Source organism: Dendropsophus ebraccatus, chromosome 2 (genome assembly GCF_027789765.1).
Source record: "Dendropsophus ebraccatus isolate aDenEbr1 chromosome 2, aDenEbr1.pat, whole genome shotgun sequence".
Classification (NCBI taxonomy): domain Eukaryota; kingdom Metazoa; phylum Chordata; class Amphibia; order Anura; family Hylidae; genus Dendropsophus; species Dendropsophus ebraccatus.
The window spans coordinates 81851891-81878434 of record NC_091455.1 but is presented as its reverse complement, the minus strand read 5'-3'; the positions used below and the strand labels follow the sequence as shown (position 1 = coordinate 81878434).

The following is a 26544-nucleotide window of genomic DNA, read 5'->3' as shown; positions in this document are numbered from 1 at the left end:
AAGCCTCCTGCTATCACCTGCCAGCTCCAGGTGGTATTCCCAACCAGCTCCTTTCCAGGATACCACAAGTTACATATCTGTTTGGCACAACACAGGAGGGTGAGCAAACCAAATATTTATTCCTGTTCCTTAAAAGACCATGATTACCCAACATTGTTCATGTCAGCAGATTGTTGCCTGTAAACATGTGCTATTACACTGAACGATTTTCAGTCTGAACGGTCTGTAATGGGCCAAGTAGGGCCAATAACGGTTCAGTGTAATAGGGCCTTGACTTTCCCTACTGACTAGGCCCTGGTGTGCCCTTCATGATAGATGAAGAAATCACCATGAAAATAGCATCCTCACTGAAACCTGACCATAACTCATCCTAAGTTAGTGTATTTGAAGTTTTGTATGCAACAGCCTCTTCTCAGCCTTTTTTTTTAAAACATTTCTCAACAATATTTTTTGTTTTGCAGGGATAAAGCTGTACCACCATGAATATTCTGGGGAGGATATGGACATGGAAATACCCAGTGCAAACCTTCAAACCATAAAATCTGAAGACACCAGCAAATGTGAAAACCTGGATCTGCAAAGTCTTTCTTTTGTCTCTACTTCGCACCCGAACCATTCTTTTGTGAAAACAGAGTATCCCTCTGATTTAAAAGTACCAGCATTCAAACACAACAAAGACCCTCACAGATCTGGTCTGAATATTAGCTCACCCCATTCTGCAATGCAAAACAATTTGGAAACCGTTAATACGAAAAAACTGTTGTCATCTGAAACAACTCATGGAATGGCACTTGACTTGCTGAATGAAAACTCTGCATCAAAGAATAATGGCACAGAGACTCAAGAGCTTATTCCCATGGATTTAAGTGAAAGATCAAGCAGGAGTGAGGTTTGTAGTAAAAGTGCTACTGATGCACTGCAAGCTGAGCTGGTTGTTCATCAGTGCCCATACTGTAGTCATAAGACTTATTACCCTGAAGTTTTGTGGATGCACAAAAGGATTTGGCATAAAGTCAGCTGTAACTCAATGGCCCCTCAGTGGATTCAACAAAATGGCTTCAAAAATTTAAAAAATAATGTCCTTTTTCTGGTTAGAAATGGGCGTACGGGACCACCTCCATCACTTGGCGGCAAAGAATGTCAACCATTGCCCATAGCTAGGTTCACACGTACACAGATGCCAAATCAGCCTCCAGCATCCAAAGGCAACGCATCAAATTTAGGAAATAGTTCTAAGGCATGTGCATCTCAGATGCGTGTTAACCCTCGAGGCATCGGTGGGCCTAAAACATCCAACTCTGATGCACAGCGACTGTCCAAGGTAGCATCTGCTCAGGAACAATATAGCACAGTGGTCCAACAACCAGCAACAAAAGGCAAATATGACTCAAATCCTAAACTGACCCAAACTGGAAGTTACAGCAGAAATCATCCACCACTTCAGACATCAGTATCGAGACAAATTCTGCAGCCTTCTAGTAGTAAACAAGCAGAAAAGTACATGATGTCCCAAGGAGTATCCAGTTTTACATCTCCAAATAAACTTTCTCTGTCTGATGCGATAAAAAACAAATTCACACTGTCACAGACACACTTTCCATTCCAGAGAGTAGAGCCCCATATTAAACAGGAGAGCCCTGCAGTGCCTCAAAGGGAATCTCAGGCCAAGATTATTAGTGAACTTGGAGCTGTGTCCAACAGTAGTGCTGGACTCAAGACAGGCCCTGCGTTACAAACTCAACCCAGTGCAACAGGCGCTCCATCGCCTTTTCAACCAATAAAGCAAGAGCCTGTGGCTGAGGGCCTTGAAAAGCGAGTAGACATTCTCAATATCTTCAAGACCTACATTCCAAAGGACCTAGCATCACTGTACCAAAGTTGGGGAGCCAATAGTAGTTTGGATAATGCAGGTAAATTTCTGATGGTTTTATTTTTCCATGAAAGCCTTTTCACTTACTGCTGATGTTTCCTAGATTTCTCATTAATATTGGGGCTGAAATCTGTTGCGGAGTTAGAATTTTGTTTTTGCTAGTAAATCTAACCTAAGGGTGCCTTCACACCTACCGGATCCACAGCGGATCTCACTTCTGCGGATTCGAAGCGAGAATCGCTGCGGATCCGGTATCAATTCACCCCTATGATAGCACATATTCGCAGCGGGATTAACATCCCGCTGTGAATATGTGCTTTAACTCCCTGGTGCCCGCAGTCCTGCCGTCGCATCTCCTCCCCCATCCCGGCCACATCAGCCCATCTCCGGCCCGCCGTCGCGAGCATACATTACCTGCTCGGCGGCGCGGCTGCAGTGCAGCTCCCGGCTCCGGTCCCGCTCAGCTGATCCGAGCGGGACCGGAGCCGGCAGCCTCACTGCAGCCGCGCCGCCGAGCAGGTACTTTATTCTCTCGGCAGTGGGATGTGGGCTGATGGGGGGGATGTGGCCGGGATGGGGGGATGCGGCGGCGGGGCTGCGGACACCAGGGAGTTAAAGCACATATTCACAGCGGGATGTCAATCCCGCTGCGAATATGTGCTATCATAGGGGTGAATTGATACCGGATCCGCAGCGGTTCTCGCTTTGAATCCGCAGAAGTGAGATCCGCTGTGGATCCGGTAGGTGTGAAGGCACCCTAAAGGGGTTTTCCTAACTTGACAAGTTAAGCCCTATCCACAGTATCCATGGGATAGAACAAAACTAAAACGCTGACACAGAATGGGAATCCCAAAATATCGGCTGCTTGGAGCTGCAGGTTGCACATGTGCACAACTACTCCATTCATTCTCTGGAGCTGCCAGAGATGGATTAATGCATATTTCAACTATCTTTGGCAGTTTTTTAGAGCATGAAGTTGGAGTGCAGCTCATTGTTTGGAATTTGGGGTCCCTTTTCTTGAGATCACAGGGGTCCCCTGCAGTCGGACCTCCTACAATCCCTTAATTATGCCCTATTCTGGGAATAATTTGTCTGGGTGGGAAAACCCTCTTAGAGTACATTCACACTCGCAATATTTCCAGCTGCATGTTTTAAAGCTGAGAACCTGCAGCTTGTTTTTGGCTTTACTCCTGCTTGTGTTTGGCTTCACACTTTTAACAAACAAAACCGCAGCATCAAAAACATGCAGCTTAATACCCTGTACGTGTAAATGTCCTCTGTGGTTTATTTTCATTTAAAGTTCAAATATACTTAACAGGACCTGGTGAAAATGTTATTAAAACATTGGAACGTTATCAGTTTATATTTTGTTAAACTGTGGATATTTATTTGCATACACTACATACATGCACATAGTATCACCATTCCTCATTACCCAGCTTTCTAGAAACTACTGAGTGGCACTTTTTCCTGCGAAGCAGAGGTACACTGCCATGCATGTGTGTCACTGTACAACCAGGCAGTTTTCTAGTGGAGATGGGGGATGTTTGGTGACAACTCATGCAGCCGCTTTAATGCTATTAGTGATTGTCGCTTCTGGAAGACTGAGTATGACAAAGACATGACTGAATGGAATTTGTAACAGCTTGACAGAGGAGGATTGGTGGGGGAAATTTTCTTTAGAGTGATCTTACTGTCTCATCAACTTGAAGTGCAGCAGCATGATGCTGTTAATCCTTGCCGCCTGTATAAGTGTATTGCAGTATATGTCTTTAAACACAGGCATTACATTACTAGTGTCTGGAATAAGCATCAGCTGACAGGATTATCTTTCACAGAAAGCTACGTGGATGGCAGAACTGGTCAATATCTGTCTATCACACATCTCATACTGGACAGACCTGTCCCTTTCTACTTCTTAGAACTTTGGAGAGGGGAGCTGGAAGGCAGCCGCACTGACAGCTGAGCAGGGTTGTTGTGGTCATCGCTGACTCATTGGTGGGGGTTACTATTGTGGTGATGTTAGGATGTTAATACAATGATCACAGTATGTGGCGGGGTTCTTCAGGGAGTTGTACATGGAAAGGTATGTTGGATGATATTTATCATTTAAACTAGAACCTGCAGTCAGGATTTTATGACTATATTTTGTTTGTTTTTGATCGTATTCAGCTTTCCCCAGCATCTGTGCCACTTGGTGTCAGTGTGGGCAGACAACAGGCTTTAATTTCAATCCTGCATAGGTCTCGTTTAGTGACAATGAAGACTCATCTGTTCTTGCACAATGAGTCTTCAGTGCAGGCTTTATCTTTCCTAAGCCCTTCTTTGCTGATGTAGGGGGAATTGAATCTGCTGCTGTGGCAGTGAGCTCTGACTGACACCAGATGGTGCTACAAGCTGACAGATTTACTTAAGCTCTTTACTTTATCACAGTATCTGGGCGAAATTCACAGTATTTGCCAGGGTTTGATAGTTTAGTGGTTAATTTTTCAAGATTAGTCACTAATAATTAACCACTATATAACCAAAAGTCTGCAGTTAGTAGGCCCCCGATGTCTTAGGACATAGTCGGCATCTGTCCTCTTAGGAATTAGTAGGCCTATGTTTTCCTAGGAGAACTCCAAAGTCCAGAGCTCCTGGGTGCAGATAATATTGATGTTGAATAGTATAGAATCCAACCATCTCTCCCTCTTCTGAGCTTCATAAGTGGCAATACACTTCACGATTCCTGGTTCAGAGTATAAACTGTTCAGTTTCTTGTTTATGTGTATGTCAGCTGTCATGTACATGTTTTTCTGCCTTTGCTATAGACAGTAGTACTTTGTATCTTTATAAATATAGCTAGAACAATATTGAACTTTTTTTTTTTTACTCAAATTAAGCATTTAAAGAAGTTTTTAAAACTTTTATTGGATCAATTTGACAAGATGTACGCCTTGTAATGTGCTACATAAATACTTTGAAAAAAAAAAAAAAACAAGACAATAACAGCAACAACAACATAATAATGCTTTCCGATGGGTTACCCTGTGATTTTTGTCCCTCACATTATCTGCATCATCATAATCCCATATGGCACATTAGGTCCTAAAAATGTAAATTTTATTGATGCAACAGTTTTGAATGTTTAATGCTTTATTTACATAACCTCTAATGGGTTCTTCCTATGCATGCATTTAATGTAGTTGGGTTATATACTGCTGTATACCTTTCTTTAGCTGTACACAAAGTGGAGTTGTGTATGATACAGCTTCATTCTGTACTTCACATCTTTTTCTATGTGCACACTCTATACATAAGGATGATAACTAAATTCATTATAAGGTTTTTATCTGTTTCTTTAACTAGTTTATTTAGATTTTTGGTAATGTAATTTAAATTATGTTTGTTGTTATTTTTCTGTGTGTTTTGAAGCCAGCTAGACGCATAGAATGTGTTGTTTCCAGGAGAATGTTTGAAAGAAGCAAATGATATTCCAAACCAAACATACAAATCTAAAAGTCAGACTTGTCTTTCTTGATCAGCAGCAAGACAACAGCTAGCCCTTTAAGTCAGATGTTGTAAAGTGACCTTTTAAAAAAAGGATAGTCTGAGTAGTTTTCCACAAATGCTAATGGCCCAGAAAACATGTTTACTAAAGGCAGAAGTGAGGGCTGTTATGTGCCCACTGTCTGAAAGCGTCCAGAAAGACACTCTCATTCTCAGATGTCTTTAGTGTGTGCCTCCCAGGTCTAGGGTCACAGTAGCACCAGCAGGCAGATAGGTGAGGGCTAAAGGTTTGAGAAGTCTGTGATGGCTCCACTCACTCTGCATTTGTCTCCAAGGTACATCAGCCCAGGGGGGACAGGCAAGCTCTGGTTCTACTCATTTTCTATTATCCATGTGACTAGTCTCTGGCACGCTGGAGTCACTTTGATTTGCTTGATACACTGCTTGACAAAGCTGGGTGATGGCTGAAAAGTGGATCCAGCTGCTCTGAAAAGCGCACACCTGACATGCCAGTCCTGGTGCGGGCACATCACGGGGAGTGTTTTTTAATTCAATGTAATTTATGCATTCTCGCAGTCCTGTGTGTGCCTGGCCTGTCATCCCCAGCCCAGATGAAGGCTGACAGTTGTCATCTAGGGCCTGAAGGTAGCCTCACATAATGACACATTAGACATACTAATGATGTTTTCTTCTAGCATAATGTTTTCTTCTCAACTTCTCTCCTTTTTTTTTTCTTTTTCCTCCCTCCCTCCTCTTGCTATCATCCAAAGGAATGCTTAGGACACAGGCACGACAAGGAGACTACGTTTGCATTGAGTGTGGGAAATGTTTCACCCAGCCAAGCCACTTAAGGACCCATATGAGGTCTCATACAGGTACATTCTCAATTATGACAAATATGAAAATACCATTAAAACTGTTATCACTGTATTATTGCACTTACTAACCTGTTTGATTAGATGTATTGCTTGGGCTCCATTGATTTACTTGCATTGATTGATTCTATCCTTTTTTTTTTTTTTTCCCAGTACCTACATGAATAATAATATTTTTTATTGGTATTGATAGTGGAGGTCTTCTCGATCTTGGTTTGGAGTGGTTTCTTTTACGGAAGCTAATGAGCAGTTAATACTCCGTTTTAAAAAGTATCAGCTGTAATTATATGTCTGGTATTTATGAGAATTTTTTTTTTATTTTTGATGGAAAAGGTTAACTAAAGACCACAATGAGTATGTATAAATATGCAAGTGATTCATTTTGCCACAAGCGCACCGATACCCAGCTATCAGTCTCTGCATATCATTAACCCCTGTTTTACATGATCATCATCATCCTCATCACCACCTTATGCCATTTTTTGTTTTATGACTAAATTCCCTCTCTAGGCTGGACAGTGATAAATTAAACTTAATTAATACAGCCATTTAATATCTGTTTGAAGCTACACCAATTTGGTCTTTGCAACTATTAACATTGCAAGTTAGGTAGAGCTTGAAATGTGCTATGAGCGTTCTGTGACAGCTCTAGACTATTGGGCTTATGTGCAGAAGTGTGAATGATGCATACATAAGCCAGTCTGATGTGAAATGACAGAGGCCAAATGGTAAGTAATGCAAGTAGAGGGTCCCTTTACACACACACTGATAATTAATGTTGTCAGTGATTGCTTTCTTCAGCACTGAAATCTGAATTAAAAAGGGCAGTGGCCTTAGGCTGCCATTAGCACACACTCTCACTGAAAGTGTTACAGTAAATTGGTATGTACTGGCCACAGGCAAGTAACTGGTGTCTTTTCTTTTCTTTTTTTTACCCCTTCCCTTTTTAATGTGGTTAAATTGTAATGGTCTCAATGATGTGCACACACTAACGAAAGCTTCAATGCTCCTCTGTTTAACAAGACCCCTTGTTCCCACAGTGGTATTTGAGTCTAATGGACTCCGAGGTACTGAAGTTCACACCACCTCCGCAGATGCCCCAAAACAAGTATGTTATCAACTAATTGAGTGTTTGGTTTTTCTTATGATTGCTGGGGAGAAAAGTTGCGCAGTAGTACTCCTCAGTAAAGCACTGACCTTCCTCATCTGTTCCCAGATGACCTATTGCTTCTTTACCCTTTACTCAAACATGTAATCTCAAATGAGTACTGGAATAACAGCTATTTATGCATATATAGATATGTAAAAAAAAATAATATATATATATATATAATGTGTATATGTGTATATAACCCGTAACTTACAAATCCCACATTTTATGGAATCTGTATCTCCTAAATCAAAGAACTAGTCTGTGTTTTTCTGAAGAGTATTTTTTTCTAGTGTCAACTCAAGAAGAGTTTATAGAGTACCTCCTTATCCTGACCTTGCAGTTTCTGTGGACTCTGTGTGGTGGTGTGCCTTTCCTGTTTTCTAATATCCAGTGTCTGCTATCTAAACAGGCTCCCTTTCCATTTCCTTCTTACTTCTAGTCTAACACCTTCTGTAGAAAAAAATGTGAACACACTTCCTTGCTGAATGTACCTGAAGCCATAGAAGCGCACAGAGAATATGGGAACTAACCCCATATTATAGAGAACCAAGCTCTACTATATTTAAAGGGGTATTCTGGTTTCATGAAATGAAACAAATTATGTTGTGAAATGTAACCCAATTCCTGAATACACTTTGGGGGAAATGATCAATAGTTGTCTAATTCCTACACAGTATAGACTTAAACCAGGCAATCTGAGGGTGTACTACTGAGTAGGAAGGAGGGGGTGTGGAAGTCGGCACTCCGGGACGTAGAAGGATTAAAATATAACTTTTATTCGTGCATGTTAAAATACAGGGTGTACTACATTTTTAACAAATCCAGGTCATCTTCAGACTATCTGGTGTAATTTTGAACCATCTTTTAGTTGGCCTAGTTTTACACAAAATGCATGCTAAAAGTGGAGCTTTTAAAAAAATAAAAAAAAAACAACTTTTAAACCCCACCCTTTTTTTTGCCCAAGTCCTACCCCCTTTCCAGTAAGTCACATCATCTTGTTAAGCAAGGTGCAAAAATAATTTTTTACAGACTATTTAGATTATCTTCCCTTATGTCAGTTAAGTCATAGTAGCTAGAGATGAGTGAATTTACATTACAAACAAAGCAAATCTCTTCATTAGCTCGGCAATCTGCTTATCAGCCTGCTGCTTTTAAATTTTATGCCGTTCCACCCAGGGTGCCAGGAAAAGCTGGATCTAGTCCTGGGAGAGGTTCCCCAGGAGTGGGTGCAGCTTTTCAAGGCACCCAGGGCAGAGTTGCACAGACTTCAAAAGCAGCAGGCTGATAAGCAGATTGCCGAGCTAATGAAGATATTTGCTTTGTTTGTACTGTAAATTCACTCATGTCTAATAGCCGCGTTCCAGGCTCGTGCTTGTAACTATTATTAGATGAGAGTCTTCACTGTTTACTTCCATAAGATGAAGGTCGGTTCTGGTCATGTGATGATCACAAAGGCATACAGCTGCTTACTTGAGAGCTGATAGCTGTACTGTTATGAGCCAAGCGTCTATCTGATCACCATATAACCACATTACAATCTAATCTGGAGTAAACACCTGTCAATTATACTAACTTCCTTTATAACTGTATTTCCCATGAATTAAACGGCTTGTCTGGAATTTTAAGAAAGTTACCTAAGAAAATTTAATAAAGTACTTGCCAAGTAAATTTCCTCCTTCTCCAGCACTTAGGTGGTCTTCAATAGTCCAGCAGTGATGACACTTTGATAAATCCAATCAGTCATTAGCCTCAGTGGTGACACTTATGGTCCATTTACACGGCGCTATTGCATTTGAGGGATAACTGGCTCGTGTAAACACAGCGAAGGATCAAGGGACAAGCGAGAAATCATGATCTTTTAACATGTTTTCAAATCGTTTGCTTCTCAAATCGTTGAACGTTTGCTGAAAATTTGCAGATTGTTTTGTGTAAACAGTCTTTCAAAGATTCACCCTATGAGATGGGCTTAAGCGATCTTAAAACGATCGCAATAAAGATTTTTTCCTATTGATTTATCTCTTCGTCTAAACGCTGATTGTTATAAAAACCAAATCGTTGCTTCTAAATCGTTTAACGATCGATTGGGTGAATTATCGCTCCGTGTAAACGGACCATTACTTGTATGACATGACATCACTAAGGGGCCTATTAGGAGAAGCGATTTCCCCCCCCCCCCCCCCCCCCCCCACACACACCGGTTATTGATTTATATGACTTTTAGGAATGATACACAGAATGATAAGTTACTATCGCAATTGCGACTGTAATTACGATTCTTTGTACACTCTAGTGTGCGAACGATAGTAATTACGAATAAACGATTACATACACTGAAACTTTTGTGAACAATTAACAATGATTTTATGGTCTGCTCAAAAGATGCAGTCAATGACATACAAATAAATTTTCGTTAGTTGTTTGATCGTTGCTTGTTGAGGTGCTCCAGAGCTGCTGTTTTGTAGCAATGTAAATACAGTATTTAGGCAAATAGACTAATCAATGAAGATTCACTTTCAGTGCCTACAAGCACAGATCTTGAAAACCATAAAGAAGACTATAGAAAGTTGTACAACTCCTGCATTTCCTGAAGCCAGTCTACCCTTTATAATAGTATACTGAAAACCTGCCATGCAAAAGGAAACATAAAGAATGTATTTATAGATACTTTTGTAGTACTGCATAGTACTAAGTTCCAAATGTTACTTGCTGTCTTTATTTGGGTCTTTAACATACAAAAAACTGATTTTACACTCAGATTATGTGGAGCTGATGACCTCACCAGTTGCTATTCCTTGTTTCACTATAGCCAGTTCCCCTTACAATATTAGCTATATCTTCATATACCATAGGTGCATTTTTTGTAGTCTTGTCCTAATCTTACCAGCTTCTGTGATGGCTACAAAAGTGTTGTTAGTATCTGAAAAAGTACCAGGAAATCAGTACCTGTCATAGGTGTCCATACAGCATCTTGCTGCTTTTTCATTCTTTACCTTTCCATCTAGGTTATTGCTACCACAGTAAACCAAACAGTTGTCACCATCTGCAATGCCTTACTTACATGCAGTCCATACTTTTTACCCTCTCATTTCTTTAAAGTTAACGTTTCTAACAGGCCTGTTACTTAAGAGCTAGCTTATTTATAACAACTAGCTCATTTATTTGCTCTGCTTTAGTTAATCTTTGAGGTAACTGTAAAAAGTTGAAAATATTTATGGACATATTTTTAACACAAGATCTATATAGGTATTTCTTTCTTTTTTTTTGCCTTGTACAACATTTGCTATGTATTTTGAACACTATTGCGCCATGATCGACAAGGTGGTGTGACCTTGTGGGAAAGGGGAGTAGTTTATCAGAAAGACGCATGGCTTTAGTGTGACTTTGGGTGCTAGAAAAGCACCAAAAGTTAAAACGTTACTGTTATTTGCATCACCTTTTGACACATCTTCAGACATGTCAGAAGTTACCGATTCCATCGTAGTGGGAGTGCACTCCATTCCCTGGCTTGACAGAACATCAGATTATTTTCCTTGATAGACTATAATGAATCGAGTCGAGACCCTTTGCGATCAATAACTTTTAACACGTCTAATGGCATGTCAAAAATTATTACAAATGACAGTAACGCTTTAAATGCACATTTTTGGCATACAGTAAACTAATAGCTGATCCAAGCTGAGAGAAGACCGTGTAAAGATGACTCAAACTTATCAAACTGCATGAGCCACCTTCGCTGACATACGGTACCTTTAGATCTTCATACTTCACCCTGTGTTGTGTTTTATTTTGGTGTTTTTTTCATATATGAAAAATAGTGTCAAGCTCCCAAAGAGCTGGCCCATCATCTCCCTTGGCTAGCATTTCCATCCTCTTTTGCAGCCTCCTTCTGTATTCGATTGACAGCCTGTTTGATTTGTGCTGTACATATCATAAACAATATTGTTGAAAAGATATCAGGGTTCATAGTACAGTATTTCAAGATCGAATATATATAGGTGCAGCTCACAGTTACAGTAACTAATTGGGTCGAGGTGAACCTAAAATGCCCTTACCTAGACATGGGCTAAAAGAATAAAAATGGAGAAAATGTATAGCATTTAGTCCTCCAGACCACAACAAGTCCCAACCTTTGCATATACCAGTTTTAATTAATAAAGTTACCATAAGCTAATAAAATATATAGTAGGCTATGAATACACTAAAAAATAAATAAGAGATAGTTGATTTGTGCAACAAATACATATAAGAATACATATACAAAAAAGGTTTAAAATGGTCAGTGTAATACCGCTGGGTATTAGCCAATGCTATATTTAGCGTTAGTTCAAATGTGTCAATTGAGGCCACAGATGGAAAACGTTATGAGCAAGTCACAGTTATAGGACCTGTAGTCCCACTATTGGATGTGTATCTCACCGCTCCCGATGCCCGGTGTAGCGAGACACCCAATATCTGGCAGATCAGTTCACATAGATCGGTTCACGTTTAATGTGGCGATACAAAGTATGCGAAATGGCGTCTGTGACGCCGCTCACCCGTCCGAGTTGGTAGCTGCTGTCGTGGCTCTCTCCCTCCGGCGGAGGCTCTTAGTTGAGGTCACTTGATCTGACCTGGAGAGGCTCTTGCAGTACGACCTCGTGGTATTGGCGTCTGCGCGCTGTTCTGTATCACGGCTTCACTCTGTATCCCGGCCTCGTTCTCACTCTCACCTCGGATGTCTCCGTCTAGGGTGAGATGCTGATAGGGATAATGGGTGATTGCCGTAAGTTGATCGGGTGAAAAAGAGTAATCGGGGGCCCCCCCGTAGCGGTATAACTTGTAGTAATAAAATTTCTCTGAAAGACAGTTTATATAATATTCCAAACGCGTTTCAAGGTTATACTGATTAACCCCTTCGTCAGTGGCGATGATGAACAGTAGCAGTGATAGCAATCCATCACTGCTACTGTTCATCATCGCCACTGACGAAGGGGTTAATCAGTATAACCTTGAAACGCGTTTGGCATATTATATAAACTGTCTTTCAGAGAAATTTTATTACTACAAGTTATACCGCTACGGGGGGGCCCCCGATTACTCTTTTTCACCCGATCAACTTACGGCAATCACCCATTATCCCTATCAGCATCTCACCCTAGACGGAGACATCCGAGGTGAGAGTGAGAGCGAGGCCGGGATACAGAGTGAAGCCGTGATACAGAACAGCGCGCAGACGCCAATACCACGAGGTCGTACTGCAAGAGCCTCTCCAGGTCAGATCAAGTGACCGCAACTAAGAGCCTCCGCAGGAGGGAGAGAGCCACGACAGCAGCTACCAACTCGGACGGGTGAGCGGCGTCACAGACGCCATTTCGCATACTTTGTATCGCCACATTAAACGTGAACCGGTCTATGTGAACTGATCTGCCAGATATTGGGTGTCTCGCTACACCGGGCATCGGGAGCGGTGAGATACACATCCAATAGTGGGACTACAGGTCCTATAACTGTGACTTTCTCATAACGTTTTCCATCTGTGGCCTCAATTGACACATTTGAACGAACGCTAAATATAGCATTGGCCAATACCCAGCGGTATTACACTGACAATTTTAAACCTTTTTTGTATATGTATTCTTATATGTATTTGTTGCACAAATCAACTATCTCTTATTTATTTTTTAGTGTATTCATAGCCTACTATATATTTTATTAGCTTATGGTAACTTTATTAATTAAAACTGGTATATGCAAAGGTTGGGACTTGTTGTGGTCTGGAGGACTAAATACTATACATTTTCAGTATTTCAAGATCAAATTCGAACGCTTGTCATTTGAATCCCACTGCTTGGAAAAGTAGGCTGCACCCATGGAAAACATGGTTAGAGGAGACCTATAGCTGTATCAATGTTGTACAGGCAGCCCTAGCTAGGCTTGCACCCATCTTCTCCAGTGGGATTTAAATGCTGTTCAGTTTTGTGCAAACCTGAACTAAGTTTGCTAATCTCTAATCATAATACAGGACCTTGAGGGCAGCCAAATTGATTTAAATTATAAACATGCATTGCTTCGTTTATCCTGGGACAGTGTTACAAGGTTATTGAACTCTTGCTGACAGTTTCCTCCATACTTTACTGGTAATGGCTGGATAACCCAGCAGAGGGACGATGATCATTGGAGACCAATAAATAAAGGGATAATTTAGGACTAGAAAAATACATAGCTGATGTATTCCAGAAACAGCATCACTCATGTGCTCTATACTCTGTGGTATTTCAATGAAACTAACTAGGAATGGTCTGAATCTGCCGAGGTTCGGGTTCGTATGAACCCGGACTGTCTGCAATGATTCCTGCTGTCTTAAACCTCTGTGCAGAGGGTGGATACAGCCGGAGGACCGCCTGGAAAACCAGGATATAGCCACAGCCATAGGCTGTATCCCAGTTTTCCAGGCGGTCTTCCCGCTTTATCCACCCTCTCCACGGAGGTTTAAGACAGCGGGAATCATTGCCGAGAGTCCAGGTTCATACAAACCCCAACCTCGGCAGGTTCGGACCATCCCTAAAACTAACCTGAAGTGAATGGAGCAGAGTTGTTACAGTAATAAGAATAGGTGTGGCACTTTTTTTTTTTTTTTTTTTTTTTTTTTTAAGCAGAAAGCATAGGACCATGCAACATATATGAGAATTCTGTTATCAGTCATACACCGTTTCCTCAGAATAAATCATACTTCTACTTTGGCAGAAAATGTTAACTAACTAAAACACAAAGTATGTTTGTTTGAAAGTTGCATAGCATTTAATAAGCATATTTACTTAAAACCCTTTTGAGAGTCGATTTACACACTGCGCAATTGAGTTGCGACTTTCAAAGTGTTTGTGACCATAACATGGACCTTTTTCTCTTCTAAATATTAATGTTATGTCATAAAAACTAAAACTATTTTGTATATGAAGAATCATTGTGGATGATAACTTTTATCATTTGTTTGACTTTTAACAAAAAATTGCAACTGAGCAGCATTATAGCTCAGCCAGGCCCAGTCATTTTGTATTTATTTTTTAATAATCTGCCATGAACTAGTTGTTATGGGTTGGTAAGATTTAGTTTCAAAGTAGGCTGTTAGACAAAGGTGTGTTTTTTCCTTTTTTTCTTTTTTTTAACTTGTTTAGATTATTGTTCTGACATCTAGTGGCCAGTATGAATACTGCACAAATCATAGGTTTCTATATCTGTAGATATAATTATTGACAGAATAGACTTAGTGGTAATTTTAGAAGCTACTGACAGATTGTAAATTCAGACCATCTGTTGCAGGTTTAAGTAACCTATATTAGGAATGAGTGGGAATGTTTTTTCATACTGTAATATCCATCGTTGTGTGTTTGTTAAACTGTAATACCTTTCATAGTCTGTATAAAAATATTTCAATTAAACAAGCAAACTAGAAAACTCTATATGAATTGACGTGATTCATTAGAAATGTACTTTTATAAAATTGACTGTACTTTGTTTTCAGGTTTGTATTGAATAATACATTCTCTTTTTTTACTACTACAAATGTTATTTCATTTTGCTGTAGTATAGTTGTTCCATTAATCAAAATAATACATTATGAACCAATATATGAAAATCTATATTCACGCCAATAAATTGGTGTGTTAGCGATCTAAACCTTTGTAAAACAAAACTGTTTGCTGTGTATTTTACTGTTCTCTACACAGTAATGTCATGCATACTCTAAAGTGGTATGAAAGGAGGATCGCTGTCTGTCTGTGTAGGTGTATAAAATCTACAATCCACACACATTATGCATGGGATGGGCGCATTCCTCGCCCCTAAATATAATTTGCCTGGCTGGTTTCCCTTGATGCCTTTCACTTTGTAATTAGCTCTGCATATGGTTAATGTATTAATTAAACATTAAGCTTTGCCATGTGATGTTAGGAACATGGCATTGTTCTGTGATGTTCAGAATGTCATTGTGGAACAGTTCTATGAAAGCTTCAGGCTCACATTAGTTCACATTTAACTTGCTTTTCCCTGTACTTAGAACCTCCTATTTGTTCATCATTGTGATTCTTTATGGAAATTGGTACAAAGCCTGTAAGGTTTTGACAGATCTGTGTGTGAGAGTAATACTTTACTTCTCTTCTTTGTGTGGACACACACTGAACCTTTTCTTTGTCTATCACTTTTACATCTTCCCCTGTGCTTTTGTACTTCTCTGTCATCTGTTTTCTTTCATTCTCCTTTCTTCATTGTGACCTCGGATCATATACTGTTATTTTCCAGGTCATTCTTGTTAAGAATGATATGTGAAGAATGTAATTTACCCAGATCTTAAATTAGATTTGAGAATTTTCTATAGTAGTTCAGTAACCTGTAATGGTTTGAAAAAAAAAAAAAAGTGACGTTTCTTGTCTTTTCCTAGGGGAGAGACCATTCCAGTGCAGATATTGTCCATACAGTGCCTCTCAAAAAGGGAACCTAAAGACACATGTGCAGTGCGTGCATCGGGTACCTTTTGATAACAGCGAGTACCCAGACAAGCAGATTCTTCGACCCCAAGGTGACAATCCCAACAGTTACATGGAGGAACAGCTGGAAAATTTGCCTTCAAATCATCAAGTCCCTGGGGCTGTTGTGTTAAAGTGAAGAAAACATTACATGTATTGACCTATCCCTAGTGCAGGAGTGTAACTGTGCTACTTAACAATTTATACTAAATGAAGGTGTAGGAGAGAATACATCCATATCATTTTAATTCGTATTTTAGTTTGAAGTTTCAGACTTTGTTTTTAAACAAGGCAGATGTGGAGATGACCTAAGACACTTACTAATGCAGCAGATTTTCAACAGACACTGGATGGAAGGAAAGGTACAGCATGAGACAATTTGGACCATGTGTGATTGTAAGCACTGATCTGTTACCTACTTCAGAGGACTACTTGTGAGTATGAAAAGTGAGTAACAGGGACGAGGCACAAGAATTGCTTTGAATTCATCTACCACTGATATGCTTAAAAGTTGGACTGCTCAGTGATGTTGCATAAGAATATGCAGTTGCTCAACCTGAAGACCTTGCTATGATGATTGTGGTCTTGCATTTGAGGATGCTCCACAGGGTGACAGAAAATGAACAACAAAACACTTAACATTATACTCCATGAACACTAAACAGGGGGAAAGCTTATTCATTTTACTCTCAGGACCTTTTTATAATAGGGCTAATTTCTTAAACCTGCGCGTAAAAGATTATGCAAGTTTTTTTTCTCCCCCTTTTGTTATTGCCACACATCAGCTGCAGATTTTAGTACTGTACTAGATAGATAGAAAATTTTAACAATTAAAGAATAAAAAAAAAAAATGCGCATGGAATAGCATGCATGAATCTATCTCCCCACTGCAAAAACCACCCTTCTCCAAGCCGGTACCTTGAGAGAGGTCTTAAGATATATATATTTTTTTCCTGTTTATAGCATGTTTAAAAATGTTACTTATTATTTTTTTCTGTTGGTGGCATTCAGGTTGTGGGGGGAAAATGAGATATAAAAAGCTTTATATACCTCTTCTGCAGCAACATTTTTATGGTGTGGTGATGGTAAATAAAAGCAAATGAAGCAGTGTACTCCACTTTAACCCTTCAGTCCAGCAGGTGGTGTTGCTGTTTGATACTGACTGGGACTACATATGTATTCCATAGATAAAAATATTTTTCCCTTGTTGCTGTGACACTATGTGCTACAGCAATGCTTCTAAGAGTCTCAGTTTTTGCACATATGATTTTATGCATTATCAAGAAAAGTTACTGCTGCCTTGAAAGAAAATGTTCTGTGAAAAAAAAATGCAAAAGCTTTACTAGTGTTTTTTTGTTTTTCTATTGTAACCTTTTATAAAGGCAGAAATGGGTATAAAATCCTAGCATGCTAAATATATTTTTCAAAAGAAGCAATAATTTTACATGTACAGATATAATTCTAACCTTTTAATACTGGTGAGAGCAACAGTTTACTTTGTACTATAAAGAATAGCTTGTTTTTGTTTTGTAGAATCTGGGCTTATGATAAAAAAAAAAAATTGTTTTAAAATAAAATTTTTTTTGTTTTTTTTCTGTTTTTTTTTTCTTCCATGTGCGTGTTTTTCCAACAAATATTTTAATCTAGTTTATTGTTTAATTGTTGAACATACCAATACTTTTAAGACCTTATTTGAGTATACCAGGAGTTTTTTTTTCTCTCCCAATTTTTTCCCCCTCTTCAAATACTCTGATTTATTAATTCTGAATTCCTGAGTATTGCCTGGCTAGGCAATATATGTGAGATGCTTCAGTTTGAAGTATTTCTTTCAGTTATGGATGCATTCCGTGTCTTTACTTATATGAAAATATATGTATAATCCGGTTCCATTTTAACCATCTACATTTTTATTTCCATTAGTGGTTTGCTCCTTCCCTTTGTTTAATGTGAATGTTTGGAAAGGCACAGTGATTAAATGGTATAATATATGGTCTATTATTATCAAAACATTGAAAACATGACAACTATGGTATTAAACAGTCTAGCTTTCAGTGATCTTACAATTAAATAGAGGTCCTCTTTCATTTTGGCACAGTCTTGAAGAACATCTGACAAATGGCAGGAAGCATGACTGTCACTGATGCTATGTTGGTATTAATCAGCAAAGTTTACAACATCAGTGTTTCTTTACGGAGAACAACTGTAGGGGGAAATGATTGTAGGTAATTACATGCTGTGTACAGTTCAGAAATAAGATTCACAGAATGGAACAACATTAAAAATAAATCTCTACGGATCCTAACAATTGTATTTTATTTTTTGTTCTGTAATACCACCCTACTTAGTGGTGTAGCTTTTGTGCTCTTATTTTATCATCAGTATTGTGTTGATTTGTTAATGTAGAAATCTGCTAGGCTATAGTATTTAAAATGATTTTTGTTATTTATTTAGTCAACCTATTTTGATCAGCTATTAAAATTACTTTTGGCCTGACACACTCCTGTTAACCATCTGTGGACTGTTACATAAATTTTCCTACTACCTCTACCAATCTACTGTTTCTCACTCTTTTAACAGGTTATTTTTTACAGCGCTCTAATGTAATTTACACAATAAAGGGTTTGATTGTTTACACTGGACTTGTGTAGCCTCTTATTTTGCTACCACATTATGTCTAATTTTGCATTTCCACGTGCAGGCAGGATTCTTTAACACACACAGTACACAAAAAAAATGCTATTCACAAAGTTGGTCTTGAAAAGTGATATGGGATATTCAGGTAATAAGCATCAATAAATTGTACAAAAAATTATAAAGGGGAAATTCAAACCTCTGAACTCACCGTGGCCCCTTACAGTACTGACACAGTGATGCTCTGTATCGTGTATCAGCCTTCCTACTTTGCAGTAAGGTTCAGCTACAGCACTGGCTTACATACATACATTCATTCATTCATTCATACATACATACATACATACATACATACATACATAGCAAAGAAAATCAACTAAGCTATCCAGAAAAAGCATACTCTAGTGACCGTGTGTGTATTTTTTTCCCCTGTACATCAGTACATTTAGTACATCAGTGTAAAGGTGGAAATGTACTGGAAAATGTTTCACTTCACTAGAGTCTTATGTTATTTTGGACAAAAGTATTTACGGAAACCCAGTCCACTGTGCTCAGAAATGTGTTACATCTATTAGGGCCCTTGCACACTACGGAAATCGTGCGGATAAGCTCCAGCGCATACCGTGCGTGCTCCCGCTTGAACATCTGGCCATCCCATAGACTCCATTCTATGGTGAGGCGGATTCCGTGCGCTCTACCCTATCTGCCGTCCGTCCAAAGAATTGCCATGTCAATTCTTTTTTGGGCTGATGGTGGAATATGTCTGAATAGAATGGAGTCTATGGGACGGGCAGATCTTCAAGCAGGAGTGCGGTGGTGGTGGGGGGTGAGCGCACGGAATCCGCCAGAGCTTATCCGCGCTATTTCCGTAGTGTGCAAGGGCCCTTAGGGTAGTAAGTAATAGTGATGAGGGAATTGCTTAGAAGGTGTGAGGTGATTAGTAGGGATTAGTGCAACCCGAGTATGTCCATCCTATTGGCGGTATCTGCAGAAGTTGGATGCAGCCCAAAGGCCGCCTGGAAAACATGAATACAACTATAGGCTGTTTTCATGTTTTTCAGGGCTTGCTAGGGCTGCATTAAAGGGGAACTCCGGGTAGAGGTTAAAAAAAAAAAAAGAAACTTCTGCAGAAGCATATAACAATACTTGCCTATCTATCCCAGTTTTGAAGCTAAGAAAATTCCATTTGTTTTGGGGGGTTTTGTTCTGTTGTGTGTTTCTGTATTTCCTGGTTGACAACCTACAAAGTCCTGCCTACACACATATACAGTGCAACAACAAACCTAAACAAAATCCAAAGTACTTGCACAGTAAATAAAGGTATACAAAAATCTTTATTGCGGTCAATCAATTCATAAAAACAGATAAAATGATATATGGGATAGAACACAGAAGTCAAAACCAGAGGGGGAGGAAGACATCAGTGTGGCATCACAAAAGACAAGTAGATGAGATGGATTATTGCTGTGTAAGGACACTACCATCTAGTGGTCATTGCTGGTATAATGCAAAAAAAAGGGAAAGGGCTTCTATAAAAAAGAAAGCCAAGAAGATATAATAAATATTAGAAACACATAAATAAGGTATAGGGGGAGACTGTATGTGACCCCAAAGAGAAACTTTGTAATAATGTAGGTAGGTAGATAAAGTAGTCAGCCTACCATAACACAGAAAAGATAGTACACTTATACAATGTATAATGCCAATACCACAGGACCAACACTGAGGTCTTACCCCCCCGTCTAGCACAGCAGCCCGACGTACGTTTCGCTCACTTCATCAGGAGATAATGGACTCACCCCTGACATGAATTAGTATTACCTACACTAGCAGCGTGTGAACAGCGGGCTCAAGTATAACAAAATGGCGGAGGTTGCCGGAAAAGGAGGAGTAAAGAGGCTGAGGGCCAATGAGAGCCCGTGTTGGTCCTGTGGTATTGGCATTATACATGGTATATGTGTACTATCTTTTCTGTGTTATGGTAGGCTGACTACTTTACCTATCTACATTATTACAAAGTTTCTCTTTGGGGTCACATACAGTCTCCCCCTATACCTTTATTTATGTGTTTCTAATATTTATTATATCTCCTTGGCTTTCTATTTTATAGAAGCCCTTTTTTTTGCACTATACCAGCAATGACCACTAGATGGTAGTGTCCTTACAGAGCAATAATCCATCTCATCTACTTGTCTTTTGTGATGCCACACTGATGTCTTCCTCCCCCTCTGGTTTTGACTTCTGTGTTCTATCCCATATATCATTTTATCTGTTTTTATGAATTGATTGACCACAATAAAGATTCTTTATTTACTGTGCAAGTTCTTTGGATTTTGTATTTCCTGGTTAAGCAGATGTACTCAGTACTACAGGTTCCAGAATGCAATGCTTTTCCTCAGCTGTTCCATCACAGTCCTCCACCCTGCCCATTCCCCGCCCAAAGCTGTTGCAGAACGTCTAGGCTGTGTTCACACACTGCAGTTTCATTGTGTTACTGAATTTTTTTGCAGTACTTTATCATTTTATTGTGGTCCCACCCGCACAGCACGCTATATTCTCTACTTGTAATGCTGATATTGGAATAAAGCAAAGAACTTTTTAACCCTTTAAGGACCAGGCTAATTTCTGTTTTTTCCTCCTTGTGCTTAAAAGGCCATAGCACTTGCATTTTTACACCTACAGACCCACATGAGCCCTTATTATTTGCGTCACTAATTGTACTTTGCAATTTCAGGCTGAATTTTTGCATAAAATATGCTGCGAAATCAGAAAAAAATTATACGTGCAGTGAAATTGAAAAAAAAAATCTGATGGTCTGTAAAAAATTCAAACCATTGTTAACAAATATATGTTCCTTAAAATCACTCCATTCCCAGGCTTATAATGTTTTTATCCTTTGGTCTATGGGGCTGTGTGAGGTGTAATTTTTTGCGCCATGATGTGTACTTTCTATCGGTACCTTGTTTGCGCATATACGACTTTTTAATTGCTTTTTGTTACAATTTTTCTGGATTTGATGCGACCAAAAATGCGCAATCTTGCACTTTTTATTTTGCGCTTTCACCATTTACCGTACAAGATGAAGAATGTGAAATTAATATTTTGGGCGGTTATGCACGCGGCGATACCAAACATGTTTGTTTATTTATAAAATGGGAAAAGGGGGGTGATTCTGACTTTTATTAGGGGAGGGGGGCTTTTTTTTTATTAATAACAACACTTTATTTTTAACTTTTACACTTATACTAGAAGCCCCCCTGGGGAACTTCTAGTATAAGTACACTGATCTCTCATTCAGATCTATGCTGCATAGATATGCAGCATAGATCGATAAGCTGGAGTAGCCAGAAGCAACCGAATGCCGATCCGGGATCAGCGCCATTACAGCGCAGACCCCGGCCGGCACCAGTCACGGACAACGTCACGGGGGAGCGATCTCCCCACTAGACACCAGGGAAGAGCTGTTCTGAAGTCTTCAGATGCAGCTGTCAATCTGAAGACATGCGGCACCCGGGACCGCAACGATTCAGAGCGGGGTCGCCGCGTGGCCCCGCTCCGAACGCCCCCACTGTACAGTTACGTCCTTGTGCGGGAAAGGGTTAAATTATTTTTATTTTTTTTATTTTCATCTCCACGCACATATTATGATCAAGCATCTTTTATCTTTGAAGTTTATTCCCACAATAAGGAAATTATCCGATATTATCTTACATGGGATATACTGTTTATGCCTTGTTTTTTGTGCAGGTGGGTTGGCAGTGTTGGCTCTTATCCTCTCTGCGATCTAGCATTATCTAATTGTGTTACTGCATCATTTTTGTGCAGATACTGCAGTACAGCAATGACACTCCAACATGTGTGAACACAGCCCCAATTTCTCTGTAGACATTTGCACAATCCGCGAAGTTGAAACACCTGCTTCTGGCCAGTCTGATATGGTGAACCACGCCACCCCCCTCTCTGCATCATCAGTCTGTGTCTAGCAGACACACACAATGTGAGACAGAGGCATGGAAAATTTGACTCCTAAGGTGGGATAGCAGAAGGAGCAGGAGACAATGTGGATTGGCACAGAGACCATGTTTTTTCAATTCTTATATTTCTATCAGCTACCAGTGTGGCAGAACCGTACAGATACGGTAATACATTGTATAGACACATCTATATAACTTTTAATGTACTTTTTATAGAAAGCAAGTTTTTCTTATCCAGAGTTCCCCTTTAAACTTCTATAGCCACCAGTAATCAAATGCCACACGCTTGGGTTTTGATAGGCCAGTGCATGCTCTTGCTGCGCTCGTCTCTACTTACAGGTATTTAACATTTCTATGGCCAAAGATATAAATATTTTATCATCTAAATGCTGTGACCCCAATCTTGGCACAAAATAGGCTGCAGTCAGACAGTAGTATGAGTAGGAATAGAACGCTTAAGCAGACACTATATAGACTTTTAAACATGTGGTTTTGTTGGAAATACTTGTGACTGCTATATTTTTTAAAATCTAAATCAACTGTAGATTTGAAACAAAATTTGCAATTTGAATTCTTACTTAACCCCTTTACATCAGCAATACGTAGATATACATTCCTGCTGCACATACTAAGTGCAGCAGGAACGTATATGCACGTTCCTGACTGAAGGGGCTGTAGATGTGTGCAGGAACGCTGCAGTGAGAGCGGTCCAGCACACATCAGGGTCCGGGGAGCAAAGGATAATGAAAGGCAGCTGCGATCCCACAGCTGCCTCTCATTAACCCCTTAAACGCTGCGTTCTATAGCGATCACGGCATTTAAGGTACTCAGTGACAGGACAAGCTCCTGTCACTTAGTGATCCGTCCCGATCGCATGTACCGACGGGCGGGGATAAGCCTCTTACCTCCGCCCTGTCGGTTCAGCTATCTGTGCTTAGAGTATGCTCTTAGGCAGGCTCTATGCATAGATCGCCGATAACATTGATCTATGCTATGCTATGGCATAGCATAGATCAGTATATGCAATCTATTGATTGCATGTTTTAAAGTGAAAAAAAAAAAGTCTAGTAAAAAAAAGTTTTTAAAAGTATTAAAAAAAACCTTATACCCCCCAATAAAAGTTTAAAATACCCCCTTGCCCATAATAAAAATAGTTAAAAAAAATACATTATATATGTTTATTTTTTTATCGTGCGGAATTGTCCGATCTGTTAAAATATAACATTATTGTTCCTGCACAGTGAGCGGCGTAAATGGAAAAAAAAAACACCAGGATTGCTGATTTAAAAAAATAAATAAATAAATAAATATATATATATATATATATATATATATATATATATATATATATATCAGAAAAACATTAATAAAAAGTAAACAAAATTTTTCTGTTACACCAATATTATATTAATAAAACTAGACATCATGGCGCCAAAAATTATACCCCAACCAGCCCTGTAGGTGGAATAATAAAGGTGCTATGGCTCTTAGAAGGCGAGGAGGAACATTGCATTAATTTGACCTGGATATCCATGCATCAATGACATCGGTCATAAAGGGGTTAAACACAAGGGGTGGAAAAACTAAAGTGCAAAAATGAAAATGGCTGAGGAGAGAAGGGGTTAAAGTTTCATTGACATTTAAAATTTCAGAATTTTAATCAACAGCGGATGTGAAATAAAGCATGTTTGCAATTTACCTATTTTTTAATCACGTTATGCTTTTAAACAAAGTTATACTGAAGGCCCTATTACACACACAGATTATCTGATTTTTGAGACCAAAGCCAGGAACGGATTTCAAAATAGGAGAAATCTCAGTCTCTCCTTTATTACCTGTTCTCTCTTATAGTCCATTCCTGGCTTTGGCTCAAAAAAAATCTGTCGGATAATCTGCTGGTGCAATAGGGCCCTAACAGGAAGCTTACTTAAAATCCATGTCCAGTCTCCTGAAGACCAAATGCTGGAAGCCCCGGTCAGCTTCTTTCCCAGACAAGGCAATAATTTGATTGACAGGCTCATTGAGTTGTAACTGTACTGAGCTGCATTTTGTCATATTTTTTCTTTTTTTTGTCTCCAAACAGCCCAAGACTAAACAGCTGCCTTCATGATAACTAAAATTAAATTAATAAACTAATGTAAATTGCAAACATGCTTTATATCACACCCCATTTTAGATTTTGAAAATAAGTGTCCATTTATAAATATCACTATAAAGCAAAAAACAAATAGATGAATGTGTCAAACAAGCACATCTTTGATTACTCCCCCCCCATGAAATATTTAATATTTATTTTTCTGTTTTTTTAACACAGGAATTACGTAGAGGCATTGCGGCTCTACATAAATCCTGCGAACCTATGCGCCTCTGGGACATATTTAAGACTGCAAGTAAAAATGCTGGTCTTAAAGGGGTTATCCAGCGCTACAAAAACATGGCCACTTTCCCCCTACAGTTGTCTCCAGTTTGGGTGGGGTTTTGAAACTCACCTCCATTGAAGTAAATGGAGTTTAAAGGGGTATTCCAGGAAAAATCAATAAATTGCTAATGGAAAGGGTTAACCAAGGTTAACCCTTTCCTAATATACTTACCTGCCCTTTTTTGGGCAGATGTCACACAACAGCACCCTCCTTCCTGTATCATTGCCACCGCAATCCCCCCGGCCCCCTCCTTCATGTATCATTGCCACCGCAATCCCCCGAACCCCTCCTTCCTGTATCATTGCCACCGCAATCCCCCCGGCCCCCTCCTTCCTGTATCATTCCGGCCCCCCTCCCTGTGTAATGATTGCGATACACAGATCACTCACCCCCACCCCCTGGTGTAAGTGTGTTGCAGCGCTGGACCCGGCGCTGCTAACCTCAGATCAAGCTGCTATCCTCAGCTGACAGGCGCTCTGTGTGAGTGCAGGAGAGATTCCTTTCTTGCTCCGTACACAGCGCCTGTCTGCTGAGTTGGATCAGGGCAATTGACAGGCGCTGTGAACGGAGCAAGAAAGGAATCTCTCCTGCACTCACACAGAGCGCCTGTCAGCTGAGGATAGCAGCTTGATCTAAGGTTAGCAGCGCCGGGTCCAGCGCTGCAACACGCTTACACCAGGGGGTGGGGGAGAGTGATCTGTGTATCGCAATCATTACACAGGGAGGGGGGCCGGAATGATACAGGAAGGAGGGGGCTGGGGGGATTGCGGTGGCAATAATACAGGAAGGAGGGGGCCGCGGGGATCGCGGTGGCAATGATACAGGAAGGAGGGGGCCGCGGGGATCGCGGTGGCAATGATACAGGAAGGAAGGGGCCGGGGGGATCGCAATGATATAGGATAAGCAAGCTGGGGAATCAGCACCCGGCTAACTGTACAGCAGGTTACTGTGAGGGGTCCCTGCATGGTGCTGTTGTGTAAAATCTGCTGCTGAGACGGAGAGCGGACAACGGCCGGGTGTAGTGATGTCACCGGAGTGGAAGGACAGAGGATCTGCGAGTCGCAACTTGGAAGGTCACGTGACCGGACCGGAGATCTCCTTGGGGGGCCAAAAAAGGACAGGCAACTATATTAGAAAAGGGTTAACCCTTTCCATTAGCAATTTATTGATTTTTCCTGGAATACCCCTTTAATTACAAACTGCACCTGAACTGGAGACAAGAGAGGGGGAAAAGTGGCCATGTTTTTGTAGCACTGGATAACCCCTTTAAGAAATGGCCCCCATTGTGTCAAACATATCCACATAACATAGGTTACATATACCATGTACTTAAACACATCCCCTGCTCTCCATATGTGTTTCCCACAAATCAGTGTTCTATATTATGGGAATACTATATCCCATCATAATTGGTCATTATTTACCATTAAACTCAACTGTATAAAGTAATTGGTGTCCTGTGAAATGTAAAAAACAGAAATAATTATCCACCTGCTCGCTCTTGTGCTCCATCTTGTTTTCTGCCTCATTCTGACCCTGCACATACTTCATTATGTAGTTGTGGACGCCATATTTGTAGGAAGAATTTGATTCCCTTTAAAGTGTTTCATAGATGTTTTTACAATTTGGTATTG

General features: G+C 39.9%; 1 protein-coding gene across 5 annotated transcripts in view; it reads left to right on the top strand.

Moving 5' to 3' along the window:
• The window catches only part of ZNF516 (zinc finger protein 516), a 108338-nt gene extending 89816 nt beyond the window's left edge, over positions 1 to 18522 (top strand). For 4 of the 5 annotated variants that reach the window (XM_069957876.1, XM_069957873.1, XM_069957874.1 and 1 more), the window contains 3 exons: positions 462 to 1910; positions 6130 to 6234; positions 15801 to 18522. In XM_069957876.1, the coding sequence (XP_069813977.1) occupies positions 462 to 1910; positions 6130 to 6234; positions 15801 to 16024 (1778 nt within the window). In that variant the 3' untranslated portion in view covers positions 16025 to 18522. Of the gene's footprint in view, positions 1 to 461; positions 1911 to 6129; positions 6235 to 7274; positions 7343 to 15800 lie in introns of all 5 variants that reach the window. The other variant, XM_069957878.1, reaches the window with a different exon arrangement.
• The last annotated feature ends 8022 nt before the right edge of the window (positions 18523 to 26544 follow it).